Here is a 19561-nt window from a genome sequence, read left to right as displayed (position 1 = left end):
AAAAAACCAGGATTTTTGTAAGTGCAGCGTTAATCTTTTCAGAAATGAGGGGGATTTGGTAAAGCTGAGATGCATCCTGGAGGCACAGCCTGAATTTAACACAGGTGCCTTGTCCTGGCACAGCATCTGTGCCCATGCCAAGAGCACGAGGAGCTTGCAGCTCTCCAGCCCTTTCCTCTGCCCTGGGAACTGTGAGGGACCTGGGGGTGGATTGAGAAATGAGACACAGCACTTCTCTACCACCTAATTTTCTCTTGGCGAAATTATCTCCCACATCCTTCATTTTTCACAGCTGCAGAAAAAGAGGAGGAAAATCCCAAAGCTCAGCCACGGTGTGTTTTTAAGCCTCCCGAGGTTTTGCTTGGCTTTGGGGATGGCAGAAGGTGCCTGGGCTGGGTGTTGGATGCAGTTTGTTTTCAGCCCATAAAAGCACTCAGCAGGTGGATTTTCTTCCATTTCCACAGAGCCCTGAGCACCGATGCTGAAAGCTCTGCTAAGAGGAGCTGTCAGGGCACATTATCCAGAGGGGCTGATGCCTCTGGAGGAAGGGAAGTTGGAACTGTGAGTGAGAACGAGGAGAGGTGATGGCCAGATGAGATGTGGGTTAGAAGGGAGAAGGACACGATCAAAAAGGACACGATCAAGAATTTTAAAGTCCATTTGGAGATTTGCTGCTTGGTTTTGGAGGGACTGACAGCACCCCAGGCTGCTGCTTTAGCAGGCAGGGCACTGGGATTTTTCCCTGTGCTGCAGCCCCCAGCCAGTGGCATTGCCTCTGGAAAGGTGGGATTTGTCTTTCCAGCTGGGATTTCTGTCACCATGTTGTTTATAGCAATGGCAGCAGTCTAAGGTCGTCCTGTAGCACAAGTTCTCCTAATTGTCTTGAACATCTGGCACAGGCTGGGATGAGTCGCCCTTGGAGATGCTCCCTGTTGATCCCTGATGGGGCTGAGGATCTTTGTACCCACCAAAACCCCACTTCCAGCTCCACATGTTGGTCAAAGGGATTTTGTCCTGAGCACACAATTGGTCCAAGTGGTAAAATCCCAACATTTTCAAACCTCCAGGCCAGGTTGGATGGGTCCTGGGCAAGCTGATCTGCTGGGTGACATCCCTGCCCATGGCAGGGGGTTGGAACTTGGTCTATAAGGTTCCTTCCAACCCAAACCATTCTGGGACTCTAGGAAAATTCCCAGCGCGCCCTTTTTGAACTCCTTTCTGAAGCCAGGCCCAGAAATCAGCAAAACCAGAGCTGATGCTACACAACAACAACACCCTCAGCTTCCTCCCCCTGAGGCCAAATTCCAACACCCTAAACAAGGGTGGGGGGACACAAAACAAGCCACCCCCAAAGCAGGGTGAGCATCACAACCTGTGCCTGTGGCCAGGCACTGCCAGCCAGGCAGGACACAGCAAGAATTAGCAAATAACCCACTTCTGGGGATGTTTGGTGCAAACCACCATCACTAAAAAATCAGTCTGTGGCTTGAAACAGATTTCACAGGCCTTTTGCATCTGCTTTTTTTTAAAAAATTTTATAAGCCTAATGTAACTGTGGCGAGGCTCATTCCCTGTGTGAAGTGCTGGATCCCTGCAGACCAAGTCCAGGCATGAGACAGAAGCAGCCAAGAGGGAACACAGCAGCTTGTCAAGGAAAGAGAAGTTAGCAGAGCACATCCCTGAGGGAGGAGGAGGAGGAGGACAGCAGAGGTGTCTCCAGGACTCAGCTCAACCCTGCAAGTCACTGTGTCTTCCCCCCTGAGGCCCCTGTCATCCCTCAGCTCGTTTTACACCCGGTTCAGGGATCAGCAGCAGTTGGAAGTCTGGGTTTTTCATGCCTGCAGCCTCAGCTTTCACCTGGCAGGACTCAGAGGAGCTCTGAAAACCCTTCTGGAAAGGCTCTGAAGGTCTCCCTAATTGGCACAGGAGCAGGAGCAGAGGGAGGCTCAGGGCAGGTATAAGAAAGCTGGTTTGGGTACCAGGAATTCTGAGCCCAGCAGGACTGAGCCCTGTCCTGGCTAATTAACCCCTGAAATTAAGAGGGTGGGTTAGTTTGGTGAGGATACCCCATTTAAGGCAAGCAGGGCACAGACTCCAAGGCTGGTCAGTGAGCAAACCAACCCTTCCTGGCAAAGCTGTGGCTGCCCCAGCCCTGGAAGTGTCCAAAGCCAGGTTGGTCAGGGCTTGGAGCAACCTGGGCTGGTGGAAGGTGGCCCTGCCCACGGTGGGGAATTGGGACAAGATGATCTTTATGGTCCCTTCCAACCCAAACCATTCTGTGATTCTGTGTAATGCCACCCCAATTCACCCTCTGCCTCTGCACCCACTCATCCCTCCCTCCACCCTTCCGTGCCCCAGGACTTCCCAAGAGGCAGCAAGAACTGGGAAATCTCTTTGACAGGAAGCAAGGTGATATTATTGACACTGCAGAGTGATCAGAACGACCAGCCCGACAAAGTCCTTGCTATAATCCATTTATTTTCCTACTTTTAGAGCTTTTGATTCTCTTCGATCTATTGGATACATATGGATTGCTACCGACCCAAGCAGGCACAGCAGGGAAACTACCCACCAGGATGAATTCCTACACCCTGCTGCAAACAGGGAAAAGATAAACAGCTCAGTCCTGAGGAGCCTGATTTGGGGAGATAATAAATTAGAGCTCGTGGGCAGGAGGTGTTGAAACATCAGGGTCTAAAGACCATCAGCGGTGATCATCCAACAAAGGAATATTCATCTCCTCAGTGCAGGCTCCCTGGAGCTGGCTGAGCATCCTTCAAAGTAAAATCCCACAGACCTGAGCACCGGGGACAGCATTACCCTGACAATGTAAACACATTAAGGAAGCAAAGAGTTACAAGCTCCGATGCTGAGTGTCGCAATCACGTCCGAGCTATTTAGCAAATAACGTGGAAAGAAGACATGATGGATAAAGACGAAATTAATGACTGAACTGGTGCTCAGTGATTATCAAGAAACTAGTGATGAGGACCTGATTACATTCACAATGGATAATAAAGGCTTGCCCCAATCAGTAATATATATACTCAGGGCTTCAAAAGGACTCATTTCCAGCGCGGGGGAAAATTATGGGAGAAATTGGCTGGAAGGGAAAATGTCAACAGAGAAATGTGGGCTCGTAACACAAAACTTATTAGAGAGCCAAAAAGTCAGGACTCCGCAATCCAAAAAAGACAATTTTGGCTAAAAGCCCTATTCTTATTGCTAAAGCAGCAATCAAGCATAACACAAAAATAAAAGGAAAAATAGACAGCAATCAATGTGCATTAGGAGTTATGAAGTGCATTGATAAGGAAAAGCTAAAAACACCACCGGGGAGGCAACTGCTGCCTGGCAGAACCACTGAGGGGATTTAACAGCACTAAACCCAGCCTAGCCCCAGGCAAGCGGGTGCCTCACCCCCGCCCTGCCCAAGGCAGCTGGTTTCTCTCTGCTAAAAGGCATCATCAGGAATAAATCGCCTTTGAGAGCGCTGGAGACCCTCTGCGATTCCAACCGGGGCACTCCCGGCCTCTGCAGCTCCGTTCCCTGCTGAGCAATGGGGACAAGGACAGCTCCTGTCCCCGTGCCTGGTGTGTCCTTCATGCAAAGCCAACGGAGCACCCAAAAATATTTGTCAGCAGGGCCAGAGCCAGCTCACCACCCCAACGAACAAATTCACAACCAGCCCCACCAGCACAAGCCCAGCACCTTTGTCACCAGGGATAGATCCGGATCATCACCCCGACACGAATTCACAACCGTCCCCCACAGTCTGACCCCAAATCCCCCGATTTTGGCTCATATTTTGACACAGAACTCTTTGCCCAGATGTCAATTCAAGCCTTTTCCTGTGCAAGGAGTGAACTAATCACTAACCAGCACCAGGCTGCAAATCATTTGGGCTGATACCACGGCACTAATATTTGGAAAGGAGGGGCTTCCTGGCACGTTTTGTCTTAGGAACCCCCAGTCCCAGCTCAGTTTTGGCTCAGGTAATTACAGTTCACCTCCCCAGATGCTCGAGCTGGGGAAGGTCCCCTCCTCCTGCCCGTCCCTGAGCGGCTGAGCTGGAAACGCTGCGCGCTGACAAACAGATGTGCCAAGCCTGGATATTATTGTAACGTCTCTCCAACAATTTGTATCCCCAGGACGGTGGTAAAGAGACACTGTATGGCAAATAAATTAAAGCGTTTGGCCGTAAAGCCAATAACAGAGAGAGAGAGAAAGAAGTGCAGACGTTGGAGGAGAGAGAGGTTTTAAACGAGATTAAAGAAAGATGGAAAGTCAACGGGAAAAGAAGGAATCTTAAAAAAAAAAAATAATATTAAAGAAGCAGCAAGGATGTGCTTTCTGGGATTTGTGGATATGGCTGGGACAAAAGGGCAGCCCGTTTGTGCCAGTCTCATGAAAAACTCAGAGACGAGAGGTTAAACCCTCATAAACACCTGGAGAAACAATAACAGTGGAAATTAGAAAAGCACAGGGTATCCTGCCTGGCTGAGCTGCCCCAGTCACACCTCACCCCAAACAGGAGGCACAGGTAGATGGATCACTCCCATGACTACTGCTGTTTGCTCCTGAGTCCCTGAGATGGCTCAAAAAACATTTTTATTAAGCCAGATGGAGAGAGGGGGAAGGGGAAGAGGAGGGGGGGAGGGACATCCATCTATGTGCCAGGTGCCAACAAGGGGGAAGGAAGAGAAAAAGAGAAATCAAGCGTGGAAAATAAGAGAAAATGTAGTCTGAGATATAAAGCCTGTCAAATTGGCTGCAAACAGTAACAAAAGCAAAGGAGAGATAGTTTTCTCTTTAACAAATGCTTTGATCAGCTGTAGTTGATATAATTACTATATAAAGCTACAGCAAGACAGAAATAAGACACATTTATCTTCACGGAGTAAAGAGAACCTTTCTGATCGCTTCCTCTCCTTGCCAGGCTGTGACAAGCAGATTCCAGGCTGGAAGGTCACACAGCTGAGGTTTGGCTGGTCCCTTTCCCAGGGGACACGGGACCTGAGCCTGGTCCAGGGGACCTGAGCCTGGTCCCCTGGGCTTGGCTTTGCTGGTCTGGCCCCTGGGAGCCGGCACAGACCATGGCAAACAATGGCCTTGCACAAGGGGCAGTGCCCTGGGCACACAGCTGGGGAAAAGGAGATGGTCACAGCAATGCAGGAGGCCACTGGTACTGAGTTTTCCTCCCTCTGGTGAGAACCAGTTCAGGGGAGAGGTGGAAAGATCCCAGAGGAAAACTCTGGCTGCTGAGAAGCCCGTGGGGATGAGAGGCGAGATAGGGAGAGCAGCACAATTCACACCCAGCAACTAAAACCTGACCTCACCATCCCCTGAACGGTGCAGAGAGGAGGAAAACAGCCAAGGAAATTTCCATTACAAATCCAGACACTCAGCTCGATGCTGCAACCACTCCACAGCCCCAAATACACCTGCTTTGCCTCCTTTCTCCCATGACACCGACCTTCACCACACCCCTCTCATGGCAGCAGCTGGGCAGGGGAGACTCCCACCAAGAAACAATTCCCTGCCCCAGGTAGCAGGGAAGGCAGGACTCATCCCAAATATTCCTGTTTTCAGATCACACCACCCCCTGAGGTGTGATGCTGTGGTTTCCAAACATCACATTTGAATTTCAACCACTCTTATTTATTTCAGTCTAGTCAGGTAAAGTTAAAAAAAAAAAAACAAACAAACCAAACCCACAACAAGCCATTTCTATGAAATATTTCCCTTTTGACAAACTGACACCGCTCAGTAGAAATATAATTCAGCCTTAAAGCCCTGCCAAGCCCCAGCAGCTCTGATCACAACCAGGGCCATGTGCTGGGGGTCTCTCCCTGCCTTGTGACAGCCAGTCGAGCATCTGTTTGTGCACAGAAAGCAGGGACAGCCCTATAATGCCGCTGGAGTGTGAATGATCATGGAATTACAGAACAGTTGGGGTTGGAAGGGTTACGGGGCAGGGTTTGGGGGGAGCAGGGAAGGTGGGGTCAGGGATGGAGCGTGTGTGTGCATAATGCAGGACGAGTGATGCAGCAGAAAACCGTGCCCAGGGGAGGCCAGTGCAGCACAACACGCAGCAAGATGCACCATGTCCTGCAACAGGACAGCCAGGGCGTGTCTGAAAGGACCAGGGGGGGGTGGCTGGCCCCACATGGGGCGCTGGGGACAATCCCACAGGGGCAGGGGCAGCACAGCTCCCCCCTCCCACCACACGCAAAGCCCTGATTTATTTAGACTGGAACAATTTGTCGTCGGCTGTAATTTTAACTACCTCCGTGCTGAGGAGCCAATCAGGGCTCGTGCTCATCGAGGCTTTTATGGGTTCCCATAAAAGCAGCAAAATGAAAACTCAGGGGCCCTTAAAATATACTCTGCGGGTTTGTGCAGTGCAATTGGAGGCTTTTATGACTCCTGTCAGGGCTTTTATGACCCTGTAAAACTGTGCAGCGGCCCAGCCTGCGATGAAAAGTGACCTCAGATGTCTTAAAAGTCTAAATGGTCCTGTACCTTTACACGACCTGGTGGCTGAATTCAGGGAAGCCCCGGGGGACGTCACCCTGGCCCAGCTCTGCTGCTGGGGAGGACGAGGGGCAGCCCCACGGGGGCTCAGCATCTCCCTCAAAGAGACAAACCCCATATTTTTTCCTAAAATATGGGGGGCAATAAGCAGTTACCCTCCTGTCACGGGCCATGGGGGCTGTTCTGCCAAGCCACGAGCTCCCTGGCTCCACATAACCTGATTTGCAAACCTAGCTGAGCTCTAGAATAAGTGAGTTTGATGGCATCACACTCTCTCATTTCCCAACACAAACACCACTTGATTTAGCAGAAGCAGCAGGGTTTTGATTTCCCCCCCCCTTAAATGAAGCCAAGACTGGAAGATTAGGGATGCAGCAGGGAAGCAGAAAGAAAACCCATCAGGCAGGCAGTGACAAAGAAGCATTAATAAACTGCACGAGGTTCCAAATGCCATAAAGAAACGGGGGAAAAGAAAAGCAAAAAGGATAATACAGGATCCAGAGGTTGCAGGATGCTCAGGTTTGGTGCTGGGAGCCAGAGCAGAAGCACATTGGGTCACTAAGCCACAGAGTGACAGTAAATGATGCAAATAAAACCAGTAGCACATCGCAGAGAGCATTAGCAAAACACATGCCTGATCCCATAAAAAAATAAGCCATCTCCCCATGCTCTCCTGAGCAGGAAAATACGCCACAGTCTCTTAAAATAAGAAGAGTGGCTTCATGCATGAGAAAAATGTGAGTATATCAGCACAGGAAAACATCCAGTCTCCTTCAGGCCATGTCTAAATATGTGTTTTATTGCTCTGAGAAGGCAAGTGAGGAATCCCACCCCCAGCTGGGTCTCATTCAGTGACAGACAGGCCAAACTGGAGCCCACGTAGTGGCTTTGCAGCATTTCTTATTGAACTACAAACCAAAGATTATGAGCTGGCAAGACTGATTTAACACAAAATGGAATGGGGAGAACTGTGGTCAGTGTGCAAACAACCTGCCCAAAGTCAGAGCTGAAACTGGATGACTTTGTAATCCAGCTGGAATTTTTTCATGGGAATCCAGTGACAACCAGAGATCATCACAGACTGGTTTGGGTTGGAAGGGACTTCAAAGATCATTTTGTTCCACCCCCTGCCATGGGCAGAGACACCTTCCACCAGCCCAGGTTGCTCCAAGCCCCGTCCAACCTGGCCTTGGACACTTCCAAGGATGGGGCAGCCACAGCTTCTCTGGGCAACCTGTGCCAGGGCCTCCCCACCCTCCCAGGGAAGAATTTCTTCCCAACACCCCATCTAACCCTGCCCTCTGGCAGTTTAAAGCCATTCCCCTTATCCTGTCACTCCACAGTTCTGTAAATATCCTCACTCTGTGTTAGCCCTGGGTGATGGTGGGACTGCCAAACTAACATCTTTCCCCAGAACTCTCACTTTTGAATATAACCCTTAACCCAAGCTAGGATGGCAGAAATCAGGCCCTGATTAATGTCCCTATCAAACAACCCCAACTTTTTTGATGGCTATTTTGTGCTGTCTCCACCTTCCCCCATCCCTCGGGCAGCCTCGCAGCCCCAGCGCAGCGCAGGGAGATGCAGAGGAGTATTAATTCCATGGAAAAAGGGTCAAAACGAAAATGCCAACAGATTGGGAACATGCCAGACTTGCCAAAATCCTGCAATCCGTCTGGAAGTGTTCCTAAGCAACTCTGCAGACCCAGCAAAACACAAATCCCACGGTAAAACCCGAGTTGAGAGCGCAGGTTATTGACTATTAACATTCAGGGCAAACACATGCAAAATCAGAGGAAAGTGCAAAAAAAGAAACTGTCTTTATTTTCCTTTCCATCTCCCTGCTTCCCCCTCCTTTTTTTTTTTTTTTTTTTTTTTTTTTTTAGGAACAGAGCATGGATGTGGAAAATAGCCTATTGAGCCCACTTCCCCGCCTCAGAGGAGCTGCAAATGTGATCCTTTGCTAGCTCAGACAAAATCTGCCATGCTACATTAGGCTTGATAGCAAATTTGCTACTTGCAAGCTTTTATCAAAACTGTATATCTTAAAAATCTTAATAATACTGAGCTTTTGGTTGGCCTTCCCAGCTGCCTCCTCCCCATCCCTCTCCCCGCTGGGCACGCTCGGAACCAATTCCCAATTTGGAGCTCAGCGTTTTTAGCCGAGGAAAAAAAAAGACCTCAAGGAGCGCTGGGGTGGGGGAAGAAATCAGGCAGATCTCAATGGCTGGAATTTATTCCGGTGTGGAGACCGGGGAACGAGGCTGGAATGTTTCCTCCCTCCCGCTCGTGACCTGTTTCCAGGCCTTACAAGTTCATTTCTGAACGAACAAGCCGCGGACAGGCAGTGGAACAAATGTAACACGGCCTCCAAGGGCTCTCCAGCCACGTTCCCCTCACGGCTGGGAAGGTGCAAGGGCTGGTCAGAGATGTTTTCTGTTTTCCCTGGAATTGCTTGTACAGAAAAGTCTGTCTCCTCAGCCGTTGTGTGATGTCTAACAAAGGCTCTGCATATGCTGGAGCCCCGGTCTCGTGGGGCTGCTGTAATAGCTGGTGTCTCCTACCCAGCCACCTCCTTTTAATGAAATTTATAGAAATTTAATATCTCTGAGACTTCTTTCCTTCTGTCAAATTGGGTAGAAATTGGTCAGGAATTGGCCAAAGGGCTCAAAAACTACAGAGGGGGTAGGAGTGGGGAAGGCAGACAGGCAGGGACCATGTGATTGCATAGACTCCTCTCTGGAAGGATCCAAACTAAAAATCAATATCTGTTTCTTTTGTCTCTCTGGTATTGTATTTATTTTGTTTTTTGTTTTTTTGTTTTTGTTGTTAGGAAGGTGTTTTTTTCACAGAGAAGTCCTCATGGAACATTTTCTATAGCAATGTGTGATAGGAAGCATTGCCAGCATTGCCCAGAGCTGCAGGACACCCTTTGGAAAGGGGATGTTGTCAATCACTCTCCCATTTCCTCAATACTCAATACCTGGAGTTTTCCCCAAATCCCATCCCCACAATGTCTAAACCTACAAGACAGGTGATGGAAAAGCAGAGGTTTTAAGCCTAAGAGGGGCATAAAGGCCCCACACGTTGGTCCAGCTGGAGGACCAGCTCCACCAACTGTAGAAAGACACTTCATCTCCCTAAATCTCTCCACAGAGCAGCATCCTTAGCAAAAAAGCTCACTCAGCCTCAAAATTGAGAGAAAATGAGAAAAACTTTGGAGGAGCTGTTTAAACCTCTGTTCCAGCATCATCTCCAACTGCAGGAGCTCCATCCCGAGCCAGACTGATCAGGTTTTTTGTCCCTGGAGTGAATTCTATCACCCAGCGACTCCCTGAGCCAGCTGGGAGCTGAGGGTTTCCTTGAATGGTATCAGAGGGATAATCTCCTTGCCCTGGCTCAGGAAGCAGGAGGGGTCTTAACTCTATTACCAAAGTCGATCGAGCAGATGGACACAAAGCTTTCTAGGAAAATGGATGCCCTGCAGAATTCCAGGAGCTAAGCAGGGCAAACATGAAGGAAGCCATCCCAGATTGCTGCGAGGGGCTGCTGAAATGCAGAGGACTCTGCTTAATTCCTAATGGAAGTTTGTTCAAGCTTTAGCAAAGGGCAAAGTCTTTCCCCCCCTGCAAGGGCACAGAGCCCTTGCCAAGTACAACAATATCTGGGTTTTGTAGCTTGCCCAGTTCCAGCAGGCCAAATCCTCAAATAACACTTAAGGATATTCTCTGAGGCTGGGCTGAACACGGAAAGCTGCTGTTGGAGCTCTCCAGCACTTCCTATCCGAGGAGCAATGGCACCTTGGCAGGCTCTCCTGGAATTAAGCTTCCAAAGGGTGGCTAATGAGATTCCTTCCTCTCCTTTCAGCCCCTTCAGAAATGCCTGATTTAGGGTGAGACCTTGCGGACTAGAGGATTTTTTTTTTTTTTGGGTTCCCCTTATAATTCCAAGGAGGGAAAAGTTCCTGAGGATCTCTTTATTCTGAAATAGGGTTTATTCCAGGTATTCAAATGCCCAAATCCACCCACCCTGATGTTTTCCTCACCACAGACGTGCAAAGCTGCCAGTGTCTCCTACTTCTCAGATTGATAGCTAAGCATGAAGCTGTCGAGTCTCTCCCAGACAAGGCACAGAGAGGAGTATTTTTCCTCCATTAACCATCTCACTCCTCCGCCTGACTGATTAGTTACCACGCAGGATCCTCTGGATTTCCATCAGGAGGGAAAGCAATGACAGAAGCCCGTATTTCTGGTTAATCTTGCAATTTGTCACTTCTCTTATAAAGCAAACAATCTGCAAACGCACCGGATCCCTCTGGGAAAGGCAAAGGTGCAGCTGCAGGAGGCAACTCCCAAATTCCACAGGGAAAGGGGTTCACTCCAACCCACGTTTCCTTGCACCATCCCTCCTGGCTACTTCAGCACGGCTGTCACCTCGTGCTGCTGGTTGTCGCCCTCCATCCCCCCGCCAGGCTCTGCATTCCCAGCGAGGCTCCGGTCACAGCCACGCTCCTCCGGCAGCACCGATTCCCTGGAGAACAGTGACCAGATAAGACCTTTATCAGCCGGCTCTGTTCCACAACAGGGAGAACACGGGGTGAAATCCAAAGAGGTTGGAGTCTGACTTCATAAAAAGGGCTGATTACCCACTTCACGAACCGGAGCAAAGCGCGGCAGCTCCCCGAGCCTCTCCCTGTTCTCCGTGCCGGCTCAGAGAAGGGATGCTTAGCCCTGTTTCCTTCTCCCTCTTTCCCAGCCAAGTGATATCTCTATCAGGCTCCCCAGACCTGTTGCTGCCTGCCTGGAGACCCTCAGTACAAGATATAGAGCAATACAGCATCTCTGTATTTCAACCAGCACTCCAGCAGGTTGAGGAATTGAGATCCCCTCGAGGAATTGAGATCCCCTCGAGCATCTCCCGTGGGAGCTGCCTCCTCGCCTGGCTGCGCTGCTCCACACGTGTCACAGGGAGCTGAGGACGTGGTGTGGCCCAGACCTGCATGTCAGCTCCGAGCCTCGAATAAAAGGAATGGTTTCTCCTCTTTCCCCGAGGAGAAGGGAGCGAGCGCACACCCGCACGCACGCGGTCGATAAGTCGCCGGCTCTCGGGGAACAGCTCTTTTAATTACAGCTCTCCCTGGGCGCAGGGTGTGAGCCTGGCAGCGAGCACCCGCAGTGCAAGACAGGGAAGGGCAGCCCCTGGGGGTGGGCAGGGACCATGGGTGATGCTGGAGGCAAAGTGCAGGAATTAACCATTTCTCCCAGCACGCTCCCAGTCCCGCCTCGGGACTGTCCCGATCTGATCCAGCCCCTGCCTCCCCTCACCCTGGTGTCAGCCCCTGCCTAGACAGCAGCACATCTGCTATTTATCATCCAGGGACTCAATCCAAGGAACTTTTTGCTGCTGGCTTTATCCATCGCATTTATCTGCTGATCTCTCCCATCTCATCTCGCATTCCGTGCAGCCTCCCCTGAGCTGCAGCTGGTTTGCGAGCAGCAGGAATAAAGCCTGATTTAATACCTGGGAATGGGGAGCAGTGCCCTTTCCTAGGGAGCAGCAGCCGGGGTGATCCCTTTGCAAGGGGCATCGGGATGCTGCCAGTCCCGTTGGGCTTCTCCAGGCAAACAGGCCACTTGATCCCCCAAAAACACAGCCAGACAAAAGGTGAGACAGTCGCACTAAGTCTCCCCTGGATTCATCCAGCTCCCCCATCCCTCCTCCCTCCTCCTGCTCCTTCTTTAACTCCCGTTTCCAAGTGCTGAGTTACTATCAAGGAAGGTTTAATAGGATCCTGGGTTTTAAAGCCACTGGCAACACAGTCTGGGCCTTTTATGGTTAGTAATGAATAAAAGAACCCAAATCACCTTTTTTTTCTCTCTCTCTTAACATTCCCTGCCTACAAATTAAAGTCATTGTGCTTCTCACTCTGCCTCACTCCTTTTGTCTTCCTCCAACACCATTCAAGCCCACAAGGTACTAGTCCAATATGTGCCCTGCTTCCCTTTCCCCTTTTTTTTTTATTTTGCAATATTTACCCCTTTCCAATCTTCTCGCTTCTTGCTCTTACTTCCATTCCGTCTTTGCTCCTTCCTATCCTTTCCGTGGTTTTTTTATTATCCCATATTATCACGGGAGCAATGACATTTTGGAGCCCCACTGCAGAGTGAAGCCCTTGACTCCTTTCCCTAGAGCTGGCAACCAGCCCTTCACGGTAGAAAAAGCCAAAATTGCTACTATCTTGTCACCAATTCTGGTTATTTTTAGCACTCTTTCCCTTAAAGCACCAGCTCCCCGAATCATGTGATTACGGCATGAATCTTATCTCCGATCTAAAAAAGTTTCATGCCCTCACAGCTGCCAGAGAAGTGCTGGGAAAGATGAGTCAGACTTTCAAAAACAGGCAGAAAGACTGAGCTTAACTGCATCTTGCTGAAACCGTAACTCAGGGGGCACCTAACCCCGCTTATTAAATGTTCCTAATTTTTAATTCAGTGCTGGAGAGAATTAGCCATTCAACCACTGCTGGGTGGCTTCAGAAGTCTCCCCGTTACCTCACTTAATTAAGACAGCACAGAAGATCCTCATATCCTTTGGGTGAAGCGCTGGCTCCGCTGGACATTTTTTCATTAGCGTCACCATAAATAAGATTTCAAGCCTTGGCATTTACCACGGGAGCGGGATGAAGAAATCAACGGGAAGACAAAGCCTTTTGGTAACCACAAGTGGATTTCAAGGCGAACCCGACTCTCTTATCTTCCCATTTATCTTTATCCCATTGATACAGCGCTATCGATGTCCGGCCCTATCTGATGGCACACTAACAGCTCTATTTGCAGCTCACAAGGCGATAGCCCCGCTCCCTCCCCCCTCCCCGGCAGATTTGGTATGACAGGAACGTTACATGACCTTTCCTTCCGCTTTTTCACCCGGCCTGGGTTGATTCTGCGCTCAGAAATTACCAATCTCAGCCAGCCCTAAATAGCACCTGGTTAACTGGGAATTTTAATATGTAAGCCAAGGGGAAAAAAAAAAAAAAAGGACAAGAACAGGAAAAAGATGAACCTCCTGATCTCCATCTCATCTCCCTACCAGTTCCTCCCTGTCTCATATTTACCCTTCTCACACAATTTTTCCTCTGTAAAGCATGAGGAGATGCACTGAACGACACAGGATATTTAAGTACACATTTTACCATCCTACTGTTATTCATTATTAATAATACACTGCTAACTCTGCCCTTGTAGGCACCTCTGTGAGGGAAACAGAGTTTGTAAATACCCACAAGCAGATTCCCAAGCTGTGCTCCTTCCCTGTGCCATTAACAGGAGCACATCCCTGTTTTTCCCCTCTGCTCTTGGCGTTCTTTCTCCAGCTCTTTTTTCCAGGGAGGATATCCAGCTGGATAGATGCTTCCTTCACCCCCACACCAAAGAAAACTCAAGTCTCTTCAGATGAGCCCCAAAATATATTTTCCCACCTTGTGACTGAACTTGAACCTCCTCCACTTCACCCTCCTTCCAAAATAACCCCGAGTTGAGCAGTTCAAATGGAAGCAGGAGCTGCGTGTTTGCCCTCCCCCCCTCCCCATTTCAAATGACACACTCGAAAATAAAAACCCATTTTTGGCTTATTTTTCCCTGCTTTCCCCTTCCCCTGAACAACTTGAGAGCTCTGGTATGAATGGGGAAGTGATTTGAGGTGACCTAAAAAGGCGCCGTTACTTCTTCGGGAAAAATGGGTGTGGAATTTGGTCCGGCTGCCACGGGAAGAGATTCCATGTCCAACTGACTATAAAGGTGGATCCATGTGGGACATAAACACTTCAGGGAAATCAAGGCATCACCAGGGTTTCCTCCAAGCTCCATCTCACCCAGGGAGGGCATCACCACCAAGGCCGCCACGGCAGCTCTCGGTGCAAGGAGACACTTTGAGTCCCTCTTTTGGGACCACAACCTTTTCACACAAAGTCTCCAGGGTTTTGGATGTGTTATTTGGGCCCCACAAAGATTCGCCTTCGGGCATAAGAAGTTGTTGAAACCTTGCTGCCAACCAGGATTCGGTTGTATGTAAGGACAGCTGATGCCCAGCATTTATCTTCATGACTGAAGACTGCAGGCCACAGAACATGAGAGGCAGAGTTAGTTATCTTCTCCTTCCCCAAGACTGACAGAAAATGTCAGGAAAGATTAGTTATTCTGTATCATATACATGCCACGCATGTTTTTCATTCTCCTACTGCTCCAGTACCACTTTCACTCGCGGTTGTAATAAATCAAATGTACTTGTTCTGTGTGAAGAAGAGATTCTGCAGTTGGAGAAGACCTGCTGGTCACCCACTGTACCCATCTCAGGTGTCCTTAGCCCAGCCAAGGACTTCCCTGCTCTGTATTTCTGATCACAGTCACTTAATTTTGGTTAAAATTGTAATTAAATTCATTTGCTACTTGTGTGTCGCCTTCCACTGTGACAGATCCAACAACACAAGGTAATAAATGAGTTGCTGTACCCAGCAGTAAAACACAGGCACCTCTGGGGTGAAATCTCAGAGTTTAACAACCTGAATGGCAATTTAGGACAGGCACAGAAAGCCACTTAAGGAAGAACTTAGAAAACAACAATGGTGAAGTCTGGAATGCACTAAAGGCACCGCCTGTGCCAGAAGAAATAAAACCCAACACTCTGGAACATGGTCATGAACACGAAACATGAGCTTTGGGTTCAGCTCACTGCAGCAGGGCGACCTGTTGTGAGGACAACAAACCCACCATGGAGAACACACCGAGGTGGAGAACACATGTTGATGTCCAGTTGAAATCCCAGCTCTGGGACTGAGCTCATTATGGCAGCGAGTTCTGCCGGGGCAGCCAGGCTTTCCCGAGGGTGGGCTGGAAGGTACTGTGCCCCAAACTCCCTCAGCCATCAGAGTGAGCCTTTCCTCATGCTCAGGTCACCCTCAGACCCACAGGGTGCAGAGGGGCTGGGAAGGATTCCATCTTATCCAAGCCCTTCCTCATCGCATTGCTAAAGGCACCAGATCGACCGTCCTCGAGGCATCAAGTCCTCTCTCTGCTCAAGGAGCAGCAAACACAGGTGATACCATATCTTCACCTTCTGCACCCTGTTGCCTGGTCACCTCTATGTATCAGCCCACCCTGCACGGGTTTTGATGTTCTCCTTTATTTGGGGGGGTCACACCAAGCAGCCCCTCATTGCACCCAGCCAACCCATTCCAGATCAAAACTCTGGAGTCTTGAAAAACAACTCAAACTTTATGCCAAGGTGGTTTTCATCTGTTCTTCATTTCATCCCCTGCATTGGTGCCGGGGTTTGCAGCTAGTCCTGCGAGCTGAAGGAGAACCCAGCACCATCTCCGGGGGGCACCAGGTCCCTTCCTAATGGCTTTCATGTCTTCCTGTACCTTTAAATAATTGAAACCTCTTTGTTGCTAAGTACATCCAAGCAAGAGGGCACTGAAAGTTTTAAACCTCTCTGGGGAGAGCAGGGCCAGGAAATCTACACAACTCACAAGATGTCCTGTCACCAAAGTACCTTGTCTCCTGAAACGAGACCGACTGCGCTCTCCTCCACGGCGGCTCTCCCAGGATGCTTGTTCCTACTACAGGAAAGGCGTCCTCCTTGATTCCTGACAGCCTTTTCAAATCTACTTTAAAATATCATTTCAGCGCCGAGCGCAGTGCCTACAGAGTGCTCCTCCAGAGAGAAGTGGCGGCGGGGTGACGCGAGGTTCCTGCCAGCCCTAGAAAAGCACAGCGCGGAGCTCCTCGTGCGCCGCTGACCCTCGCAGCAACTACGTGAGGCTCCTGAAGCACGGGCAGCGTGGAGAGGCAGCCCAGATTTTCCACCCCGAGGGAAAGAAGATCTAAAAGGCACATTTTCTTTCCGTAACTGCGAGGGGTCAGGACATCACAGCCAAGAACAGGCTACCAGCCAGACAAGCAATGAGGCTGCTGCTCATTCTGGAGGGTGCTGCTCATTCTGGAGGGTGCTGCTCATTCTGGAGGGTGCAGCTACTCCCCAGCAGCCCACCCCGAGTCACTCAGCAGCAGGATGCCAGCAAGGCATCGCTCAGCTCAGGAATCGGATCTAACAGCTCGCCCTCAAAGTCCACGTCTCTTCAGAGAAGTGCCTTAATTAAATCATCTTTTCATTTCATTTGAAGCGCTCTCAAAGACCCCAACAGCTTGCTAATGATCCCGAGGTGGTGGGTCCACATTCCCCGTGTTAGAGGAAGAGGATGAGCACCAGAGAGGTGCTTGGGGCACACGAGGGTCTCACAGGAACAACCCCTGACAACTGTCCTCTGCTGCAACCAGCAGCTCCCACTTCCGATCCCCAAATCCCTGTGCATCACTCCTGATGTAAATAACCATCCATTTATAACTCGTTGTAATTACCTGCCTATTTCTGCGTCCCACCTTCACAAGGTAGTCTCTCTGCAATTATGCTTAATTGCCTTGATTGCTACTGCATATTTCAAGAAAGTTCAGAAAAAAGTGTATCAGACAGGGTATCTTAACAAAGAGTCTTATGGGGACCAGCACAGAAAGAGTTAACACTTGAAGGATTTATTTCCAGTTCCTTCCACCAAAGGAAGCCCTATGGATGGGAAAGCCCCTCCAGTGCCACAGACACAAACTTGGACCATTTCTGTAGCAGTTTGTGAAACTTTCTTTGGAAAGAAGCCCCAAGCAGCAGGTAAAGCAGCCCCTGCCAGCCCTCTCCAGGTGCTCTTGGCATCATGGTGGTATCAGTAGGTTTATCCCATTACTTACTGTAACTGCAAATCTTCTTTAACCCATAATTAACTCACCCATGCCCAGGCTCTAAATTTCCCAGGGTGGTGAACTCCTTGGGAGGATTGATTTAGTAAAGGAAGAAAAAACCCCACGAACTTCCGCCCCAAATCTGAGCAACACCAGGGATGCCAAAACATCCCCCCTGCTCTGTCACAGGACTTGAGACCGGGCTTCAACAGGGGACCAAGCGGCTCTGAATGTCACCACAAGTGACATCAGTGTCCTCAGCTGCCCTCGGTTCATCCCCCACTGGCCACACCCAGTGCCTTGTGCTCACCCCCTGGCACTGCTCCTGTGCTCTCACACCAACGGGAAGGTCAAGCAGAGCAGAGGCTCCACCACACCACAAATCCTCTGCTCACCTTCCTTCTGAAGGGACATCAATTACCCGGGGCTGTCAGGATGATAAGGCAGCCCGGCCTCCACAATAAGGAGGATATTCCAGCTAATAACTTCCCATTAAGCTCCTCAGAGCTGGATGTTTTCCATGCTTTTCTGCAGGGCTGCTGCCAGGGCTTGTTTGCTCTCCTTACCCAGCTCACTCCTGAAGGGATATGGCTTGAGGCACTGTTGTAAAATGAGCTCTCCACCACCAGTCCTGCTGGAAATCCTTGGCAGAGCCGGACAAAGAAACCACAACCTCTGAATTTTTGCTCTGATTCCAGTTTAGCCTTCCTCCTCCAAGGGAGACTGACAGCATTCAGCACAGAAGATTTAAGCAAAATAAAATAAGAAGTGGAAGAAGCCTCTTATCCATTACTTCTGACGAAGTTCTTGCCTTCAAGCACATTCCCAGCATGTGGAAGAGAGAGCCAGGTGGGGATGGCTGGGATGTTACATCTCTTTTTTTTTTCTCCCCTTTATGTTCACTAACCTTGAAATGTCCTTCCCCATGAACTGAGAGGTGAATCTCAAGTTCAGGGGTAGTTGAGGACACTGAGCTGAGCATCCACATTTGCATTCCTCTGCTTCTTCAACCCATCCTTGCCAGCAGCTTCTCCCCTTCCAGGGCCAAGCAGCACATCCCCACACACACCAAGATGAGAAGAGATCCTTCCTTCCCTTCCTACTCCCCTGCATCCTTCCCTTGTGGAAAGGACCTGCATCAGGGCTGCTCTGGGAATTACCCCAAAGGACTCCTCGTCCTACATTTCTCCAGAGCAAGAAACTGGGCTGGGCTTGTGGGGGTTACCTTCACCTCGGGAAATTTGCTCGAGGAAAAAGAAAATCTCTGTTCCATTAATGCTTCATAAAAATTTTACAAGGTTTCTGCTAAAGGAAGGAAAACAAACAGAGATGGTGTCGGCACCCAGGCACTCTGGAAATCAAACATTCTTTCTCTAATGCATTTTTTTTTAAATAGTACCAATCAGGAAAGCAATCAAGCATGAAGCCCACAGATCCCAGTGCCTCCATTTCCAGCATCTAAATTTTTTCCAGCTCAGGACATTCACTCCCAGTGTTCCCAGTGGCCCCACACTGGCTACAACAGCGTCCCACCAACTGCTGGAGTAACTGCAAGGGTGAGATGAACTCCAAAAAAGCACCCAGAAAGCCAAGGACACCACATTCTGATGGGATCCTGATCTCCAGGAGAGATTCTCTGATGGAATTAATTAACTTCCCTGCACCAGCATCCAGAATTGGAGCGGGATCGATGAGCACAGGGACTGTGAGCATCTTCCAGGCACGTGGGGATGGGTGAGGGAGTGAGGAAGCTCCTGTCTTTCCCTAATAAAGCAGGAGACTTTCCATCCACCACAGCATTAACAACTCCTTCATTAAAATCCTGAGCCTAGGCTGTTTTTCCAGCAGGGAATGGTGCAGCACGGCCGGGTGAGCAACAAGAGGTTTGCTATTAAATCAGCAGCTGAGGTCTGGTCCAGGCAGAGACATTTGGAAACTGGGTACCTGAGTCAGCTCGAGACCTGTCTAATAAGCCTGGGAAAATGTCAAAGGTATTTCTGCAGTGTTCACTGGCCAAAAAGACCCAACAATCTCTTTTTCCCCCCCTTATTCCTTTGTTTTTTTCCTACGCCTTCCCTTTCGCTGCAGAAACATTCTGGTGCAAACACACATCACTCCCAAAAATCAGGCTTCTTCATAAACAGTATATTAAAAACCAACCCCCCAAAGAAAACTCTGCAACTGAATACAAAACACAGTTATTGAAGAGCTGCTCACTGACAGCAATGAGGAACAAACAC

General features: G+C 49.5%; 1 protein-coding gene across 7 annotated transcripts in view; it reads right to left on the bottom strand.

Annotated features, from left to right (window-relative positions):
• LOC127482320 (protein CEPU-1) overlaps positions 1-19561 on the bottom strand; it is a 353430-nt gene that overhangs the window by 100558 nt on the left and 233311 nt on the right. The window contains exon 1 of one of the 7 annotated variants that reach the window (XM_051812523.1): positions 12573-12755. The exons of the other annotated variants lie outside the window; for them this stretch is intronic. Coding sequence (XP_051668483.1) covers positions 12573-12610 — 38 coding nt within the window. The 5' untranslated portion in view covers positions 12611-12755. Of the gene's footprint in view, positions 1-12572; positions 12756-19561 lie in introns of those variants that run through there. 7 annotated transcript variants of the gene reach the window in all.

This window comes from Manacus candei, unplaced genomic scaffold, assembly GCF_025592945.1.
Source record: "Manacus candei isolate 608988 ecotype Guabito, Panama unplaced genomic scaffold, ASM2559294v1 h1tg000086l, whole genome shotgun sequence".
Classification (NCBI taxonomy): Eukaryota; Metazoa; Chordata; class Aves; order Passeriformes; family Pipridae; genus Manacus; species Manacus candei.
Note: the sequence above shows the minus strand (reverse complement) of the source record. Positions and strands in the feature narration are given on the sequence as shown.